The sequence below is a fragment of the Prunus persica genome, chromosome G5 (genome assembly GCF_000346465.2).
Source record: "Prunus persica cultivar Lovell chromosome G5, Prunus_persica_NCBIv2, whole genome shotgun sequence".
Taxonomy (NCBI): Eukaryota; Viridiplantae; Streptophyta; class Magnoliopsida; order Rosales; family Rosaceae; genus Prunus; species Prunus persica.
Genome location: NC_034013.1, coordinates 5370362 through 5378992, shown reverse-complemented (window position 1 = coordinate 5378992; position 8631 = coordinate 5370362). Strand labels below are relative to the sequence as shown.

The 8631-nt window shown below is 34.7% G+C and overlaps 1 protein-coding gene across 1 annotated transcript; it reads right to left on the bottom strand.

Moving 5' to 3' along the window:
* Positions 1381–2773, bottom strand: LOC18777774. The gene is made up of 2 exons (XM_007209630.2): positions 2273–2773; positions 1381–1984 (listed from the first exon to the last, which is right to left on the bottom strand). The coding sequence occupies exons 1-2, from the start codon at positions 2590–2592 to the stop codon at positions 1792–1794; spliced, it is 513 nt and encodes a 170-aa protein (XP_007209692.1). The 5' UTR covers positions 2593–2773; the 3' UTR covers positions 1381–1791.

The following is an 8631-nucleotide window of genomic DNA, read 5'->3' as shown; positions in this document are numbered from 1 at the left end:
GTATCTCCTTATAGAAAATGAGGCACAGTATCATAACAATAAATGGATTTAGCTTCTGACACTCACTGCAAAACTATAAAAATTATAAAATCCTCAATTTCGAGAGCTAGAAATTAAATTATGAGAGCCAAAATTGCTACTGAAAACAATAAGATGCGTCTCTTCAAGGGGTTTAAAGGTGAAGTTAACGAAGAGTTTAGGAAATAAGTCACTAGAGAGAAATTATGATTTGTTGCAAACCATTGAGATCCTCCTGACTTATTAACGACAAGACATTGTCTGGTTAGTAGTGTTCGTCTCTTTGTGATCATGGTTTTCACCTCCAACATTTTTTTTTTTTTTTTTTTTTGGACAATTTCACCTCCAACATTAGTTTACTTAAAAGGTTGAGTTCCAAGGTTGTTGCATGTGGCCATTGTTGCTTTGCTGACTAGTATTTGCCCCTAGTATTGGTAGAACCGCTGGCTGCTACATCTTCCCATATAAAATATATGGTTTGTTGGGCCAAATTATTTGAACTGAAAGTCCTATGATCACCTAATAATCTGCCGATCGAATTTGGTCCAACTCTCTAAGTTGGCAAGTATAGTAAAAGTGTTCCATTTCCCGAGGATGGTTTGGAATTTCTTTGTTCACCACTATCCAACTCAATTGCATGATGCTCCATCATAACTGTGCATCGTTGATGTACATATCATACCAAAATCCAATCAAATCTTGAAAGTGAATAATGAATCCCATGAAACCCCTGTTGTCAAACTAAACTCTTTTGCTAATGTCGTCAGACAATGAATTGAAGAGAGATTATAAATGCCAACGCTATGTTGTCAGACAGTGAATTCAAATGTTATGTTGTATATTGTGATTTCATTTCTAGTAAATTTATGCTTGAATGTATGGTTAAGAATCACAATTATGCAACACAAGACCTCTTATTTGACCAATTGGTAACGACGAAATAGTACATTGTGAATCGAAGCTTATGTGTCAGATTGTGTAAACTAATACTTAAATATGTGGTTCAGAACCACAATCATACAACATAAGCATTAACTTTGACAACACAAGTCTAGTATCTACCATGAAATACATTTCCCTTGCTGCAAGCATCTCTTATGTCTTATTAGAGAGATATACCTTGCAAGCCATGAAAGTGGATCTATTAAGCTATTGATGTAGTGAATCTTATAACCAAACCCCTAATCTACCTCCCCCACAAAAAGAAATTCACTATTGTACCTGAAAGTGTTGGTAAAAGCTACAAACCACTGTAACTTGTGCAGCAAAGAAACAGAAAAACTACTGTATAACTTTGATGGTAAGCAACATCATAAAGATCTTTTCAAAAAGCGACCCCCCAGTTTCCATTGCTATAGTAGATTCCAAAACACACGAATCTAAATTCCAATAACATGAACCCAACATAAGGGAAAGGCCAAAGAACAACCAAGAATGAGAGAAAATCTTACAACTTTTTCTTTTTCCATATCTTCACCACTGTAAAGCTGAAGCTTTTTGCTTGCATTACATTAGGGGAATGAAAAATATTTATATATTTATATATGGAACCAAAAATTTCTAAAAAAAACCGAGAAAAAAAGAAAAGAAATACCCAAAATAAGAGCCATCTCATAGAGCTAAGAGCACACAAAGACACACTTTTCTTCATATGTATAAAACATTCACAATCCCTCAAAAAAAAAAAAGGGGGTCTTGCTCTGCCTATTCACTTCTTCTCTCCTTGGCCTTCCAACTCTCTTGGACACAAATCAGCTCCTTTGATTTTTCTTTTTAAGCGGCTGCAACTGTGCCTGTATGGAAAGGGTAGTCTTGGTTGGTGTTGCTGGCTGTGTTGTTTGATTTCCTTTGCTCTCTTTTTCTCAAGGCTTTCATGGAAGAAGAGAGGTTCCAGTTCTTCTCCTCGGCCTCATCTGTTTTTATCTGCTCATCTCTGCACTCTTCACTACAGAATGGAGTGTCACCTCTGCAAATTTAAACCAATCACAAAATACCCATCAGAATCCATGCCTTTATTAGAGAAAACAAATCCAGATTTTTTTCTTTTCAAATCTAAATACCTATATTTACAAAAACTCAAATTAAAAATTAAACCAATGGGTTTCCTCAGATCCCCAACTGCTAATTCTTGTTTGGTATCTGAGAAAATAATTAAAATCCCTATAATTCTACACTTTTTTCTTTCTGAAAACCCTCAACCAGATTCAGATGAGAAATGAAATTATTAAACTTTATTGGGTTTTATGTGGCTAACCTGTACATGAAGATGTCTCTGTTATCACCAAGTGGCTTCTTGCAGAGAAAACAAGCTTCCAAGAAATGGGGCTGGTGGGTTTCTTCAAATCTGGCATCACAGAACCGCCCAGATCTTGGGGACAAGGAAGAAGAGGAAGAAAACGAAGCCATACCAGAGAGGTTTCTGAAGCTGCTGCTCCTCCTTGCATAACACATAGGCCTTGAAAAAAATGGGTGGTGGCTCCCAGAAAACCCAGCTTCCATGTCTGCCAGTGAGGCCAACCCATCATCTTCCTCGATGAAACAAGGCCTTCTTGCGCTGCTGGAGATTGAGTCCATGTCTAAAGCTTTGATCTTTCGTGTTTTTGTTTGAGACTCAGAAGACCCAGTTGCAATTTGTGCCCAGAGAGAAAAAAAAACCAGAGAAACAGAAAAAGATGTGGGGAAATGAGGAGAAGGTGATGGGTTTTTAAAAAGGGGTTGGTGAGGGGAGAGAGAGAGGGAGATGTAAATAACAAACAATAAACAAACGGCAGATTTGTGAAATCCGTGCTTGTGAATCCATTGGCTGAAAAATACCTGCATTGCCCAAGTTACAAAAATTAAAACTTTATTACCATTCACCCTCCATTATCACCATTATTACGTTTATTTGCCATTGTGGCGGGAATGGGCGGGGCTACTGAAGGAGTGGTATTCTTGTTGTTTCGTCGAACTTTGAGGGTAGAAGAGAAAGAGAGAATGTTGTCGTATGTGGGGTCTGAGATCTTTCACAGTTGCGCTCCCGAACTGGGTGGGGCCCGCGTCTCGCGACCCAAACGCACTCAACTATACGTCCTAACGTCAGTGTGTGTTGTGAGAGAGAAGGGCAGGTCCCACGCGCGTGAGTACGTTGCGCGTAAACGTAACGGTAACACCGCCTTTTGTCCTCCATTTGCCTTTGAAAGAAGAAATACAGATTTTTTTCGTCGTTGTCGACCCCTCGCATTGCCTCATGGCAACGGCATTCACCTTTGTTTTTGCTTTGCTTTTCATGTTTCAAAAGCTAAAACCAAGCCAGAATTGAAAATGGGAAGTTTCAATGTGGTCAATATTTCATTCATGCAAATACTCCTCTCTCATTCTCACTTAAAGAACAATGTGACAAGTAATTATAATACGGCATTGTAGTACAATCATGTGATATAATTTATTTATATATTGCAGAATTTCATTTGATGGTCTAGTTTGAATTAGATTGGAGTTGAATTTCACCCTTCTAAGTGAAACTTGTAAGACACTATATATGTCCGATTGTTGTCTAATTTAATACATTAAGTCTCAGCATACCAAACAACTCTCAAAATACTTGTCCAGACCCATCAAACGTGTTAAAAGTAAATATTAATTACACTCTAAACATTGACCGATTCCAATTTTTACTTTATTAAGAATCTAGGAACATTTCTTTTGTCATATAATAACAAATAGATATGTAAAATGAATAGTGTGGTAAATAGGAAAAAGTAGCTAGATTTTCGTTCATGGTTTGAAAGCATTGTCCCTTGCGAAATTTCAAGTCACCTTCCAAACTCCTTTTGGGTTTGGGGTTGCTTTAAAAGCTTTCAACACTACCAAATTCTTCTCCTTACCACTAATTCCATTGTTTGATTTCTTCCTTTTGGTTTGGTAAATGTTCAATTCAAGACACTTCCAAGTGATTTTTTAATTTCGTACGGTGATTCATGGAAGTCCCTCTCACGCGCCATAAGTGCAAGTCAAAGTCTCACAAATCCAATTAAGTAATTGCACCTTAATAAATAACCCCACCAGCCTCCTCCAAAACCCAAACCCACGGTTTCACTTTTTCCCACCTTGCCCCTCACTCCAACGACGTCACACACCCCAGATTCGTTTGTCGTTTTCCTAGGCCGGCGGGCCCCACTTCCCCCACAAACCATCAACGCTGGGTCCCATGGCCCATTATGGTGATGGCGTGGGCCGTGATAAGAGGTGTTCTTTTTCTTGGGATTTGTTTATTTTATTGTGCGCTGCAGCTCTTTCTCCGAGGTTTTTGTTCCCTCTACGCACGGCCGCTGCCCGCGAGAGCCCCGGGCAGCTGACCGCTCTGCCCTATTCCTTGATGATTCACCGCTGCACACGTGTGGCGGTCTGCTTGTACCACCACACCTCCTCGGGGTTCTGCGAAGCTGCCACGCGGCGCGAGCAGGACAAAAGTAATTGCGTTCACTGACTGACTCATGGTTTTACTGCCATGGAGCTTTTCCTTCCTGCATTTGTAGCCGTTGGATCGTATCACTTCACTGTCACGGTTTTAGATTTCATCCTTCTAGAGCATTCTCATTACGTTTCGTTTTTAAAAAAAAAAAAAATTTATTTATTTTTCTAAAGGACAGCAAGAGGATCTTTTGTTGTATTCGTTTCTTCAACCTTCCATTGGGGAGAAATTATATTTAACGAGAGTCCTCTTCTTCTGGTAATTAAGACAGTCTAGAGATTGGTAGGGTTTTGTTTGGTTTTTTAATTCAAACTTTAAACTACATAATGAATTAAATAATATTGCAATCTTCTGATTTTTTTTTTTTCGTTTTTAACATCAAATAGTGAACCCAAATGAATCAATAATTATCGGTTTGTTAATTTTAAGTAGTAAATGATAAGATAATTGGCTATGTTTCTGTTGAATTATATTGATAATTGGCTCTTTTTCTTCTTCTTTTTCAGCTAATTTATCGTATAAATTTTATAAAATTGATCACCATATTTTCGTTATATTCCTGTAATTCCATTTAAAATGCCGTCAAATAAAATCACATGTTCAACAAATAACTCGGCCTCTTAATCATTTCACACAATATTTTCACGAAGAATGATGCTAACTGACATCAAAAGTAAGTCTAGCTCTTATAATTGGATTTACCAAACTCGCAATTAGGGCCATTTTTGTAAAGAACATAGAGTGACATCACCAAGAGACTCTCAATGAACTTTTAATGATATCTTTGATGAAATTGCTAGGAATATAACGATTGAAGTGGACTGACTAGTTTTGTATAATTCAATGAGAATTTATTTAAAAAAGAAATCCGATAATGAATTGACATTATCAATATAGTTCAAGGAAGAAAAAAAAATGACGCAGTCATAGTAAAATGATATGATATCAATAGGAACACAAAACCTATAAAACATCCAGGACCCCATATATCAAAAGTTTGAGTAACATTTGATGTGGTTGGATTTTTGGTTTCATTTTATTTGCAAATATTTGCTCTCCTTATAAACTTTGTTTATTTATAATTAATCAAGAAAGTGTCATTATCATCGATCACATTAATATTGATTACTAAATAATTTTAAGATGACTATAAAGAAAGTAAAGGGAATCTTAAACCAAAATTAAATAAAGAGAATCTTAAACCACCACATTTGCAACAAGTGTTGAGAAAGCGACTCCACTAAACCACGGACTTTTTGAGTTCTTATTATGACTTTCAAGGCTATAAAGACTTTTTATGTTTTAGCATAGTGGGGTTTAAAAATATATATAAATATATATTATAAACTAAATAAATTTATGTGTAACTTGGATGGGGCAGAGAATAGTTGAAAGTTTTAAATATAAAAGAGAGTCAATTTGACCGGAGTGGTCCATCCACATCAAAGCTTATGGGGAGGATGTTTCTAGGTCTATGTTTTCATGAGGGATGAGACATTTGAATTTGAAATCTTGTCGAAAAGAAATTTGACCACTAACTAGAAATGATTTATATATATATATATATTAAAATTTATTAGGCAAGATTTGTTATGGTAAAGTTTTGTTGCGAATTTAATTTTTACTTGTTCTCGGTTTTGATGGAGTAATTGAAAATTACATAGAATTCTAAAATGACGGAATTTAGATTTCCATCATTTCAATTTATGGCAATTGAAGATTTTAGTGTTTTGATTTCTATATGTTGAATTTTGTAAATTGCACTATGACGCATATTTTAGTGAAAATTAAACTTCGAAATTTGATGCCCTAATTTTCATGATTTTTTTCGCCTGTCATTTGATAAATTTCACGGTTAAGTTGCCAAACAAGGGAATTTTCATTTTCTCCTCTTAAATTTCAGACTTTTAACTTAATTTTAAATTATTTTTACTCATTCAAATGAAGGGTTATGCTAATATTATAATTTAATAAACAGATTCTTATAACTCAAAATAATTAAGAGTATTTAATTCATAAATGAGAAGTGATATATATATTTGTTTTGTATACAAGAAAACTAACAATTTAAGGATTTTTTTTTTTTTTTCTGTCAAGTTTGAAGGATCGATATAGGATGAATTAAACAAAGAGAACATGGGCTTGGTTCAATGTGGTGGATTTGTCGGATCAATAATGATGAACATTTTATGAGGCAAGACTTTTTGTGGTAAAGTTTTGTTGCCGACTTAATTTTTCCTCGTATTAACCTAATACTTTAAGAAACAAATTCTTATAATTTGAGATAAATAAGAGTATTAACTCGTGCATCCGGATGATATATATCAGTTTTCCTCCTCTAATTGTATGTATATTTTATATATAGAAAACTAATAATTGAAGAATTTCTTTTTTGGGTCGTTTGAATGATAGATATGTTTGTGCGCATATGAATTAAAAAAAAAAAAAGAGAACATGGGCTTGGTTGTAATGTGGTGGATTTGTTGGGTAGGTCAGATTTTACTAACCCTAGTTCCAAATCAAATAATTTAGTAGACCAACCATACAGTGCCTACCTTTGTCCAAAAAAGAAAAAGAAAATACAGTGCCCACATGGAGTGAATTATGGTTAGTGCTTAGTGGTAAGTTGATTATTCTAAAGACAAAAAAAAAAAGAAAAAGTGAAAAGGCTTTTTAGTCATGATTTGATCCTCAGAATAATTGAGCATTGAAATGACAATCTCCTTTTTTAATCCATACTTCTTCTTTTTTTGGGTGGAGGAGTCCTTTTCTTAATCAAAACGACGTGCTCTTTTTTGTTTTTTTCTTTTGAAACAACGACAGTGTGCTTTAAATTGCAAGTTTGATGTATGCCCCATAGCCCATCCATGGTGGGTAGGGGACGCAATTGTTTGGAGGATTGTTAGGGTGGGTATGACCTATTTGCGATCGGTTTCATAATCGAATATAAGTTGTTTTTAAAACATCAAATATTTAATTACGATTATTAATCACATGCAGACATATATCATCCAATTCACGAAATAGATATTCAGAACATAAGAATGTTAACTTATCTCAGTGATTTTACTATCACAAGTAATTGGATAGTAGAAAATCAGAATTCGAAAATAAATTAGACTTCTTTTTTTAAAGCACACTAAAATATTTTTTGTGTGGAGATTTAAGTACCAATTAAATGAGTTAAAACCAGCTGGGGCACACTCAACACAAACAAACAAAACTATGTAACATACCGACTGTTGTTTAGCCGGTCGACAAACTAGCTTCCATGCAACTCGTAGTTTTTTTTTTCTTTTCTTTTTTTCATATTTTATTTGCTGTTATAATTGCACACACTTGGAATTTAAAACGATTCCAGATTCTCTTCTTTGAAACGATTTTAACTCCGAGCAAATTGTGACTCATTTGCTTAACCTAAACCTAAAAAAAAATATGTTCATCACTGTTATTCGATAAACAATGTATATTTTTTGTACATTTTTTTTTTAAATTTTGCTAGTACCTCTTCATTATTTATTCAACAAGAATAGTGAAAAACCACAACTTTTAGGCACTGTCATATTAGAATTAAGGTGGGCTCTAGCGTAGTGCAATGTTCGGGAAAAATGAAATTTAGTACAAATTTTTAGACATTACACTTCAAATCACAAAAATTAACTTAGCCCGCTCAAGCAAAAATTAGTCTATTCTATCCAAGCAGATCTCCAATTAAAAATATTTCAAAGATTTCAAGCTTCAAGCTTTCTCTTATAAAAAAAAAATTTATTTAAATCTTACCCACATAAGAAATTATAACCCAGTCTCAACTATTGGTGATGCAATATGTCGATACAATTAGAGTAAGAACAAAACTTTGTCCTTTTCTCGGTATGAAATTATTTTTTGGGGTTTTCCTATTTTTCCTTTGGTCCAAGGCTTTTCTAAATCTGGTTGAAATGGACTGGAAACAACCCACAGATTTGTTGATTCGGCCTGTCAACTTGTAGTACTTGTGGTTTCTTTTCAAAACGTAAATTTTTAGAAATGAACTTTTTCTTTGAATTCTTGTTTATAAAGTCCGCAGAAATAAGCAGGAAAGTCATCACCCTTTTAACTTTCTACTTTCTACTGTGGATGAACAAAGCCCCTTTCAATCACATTGGCTTCAGCAAATATCA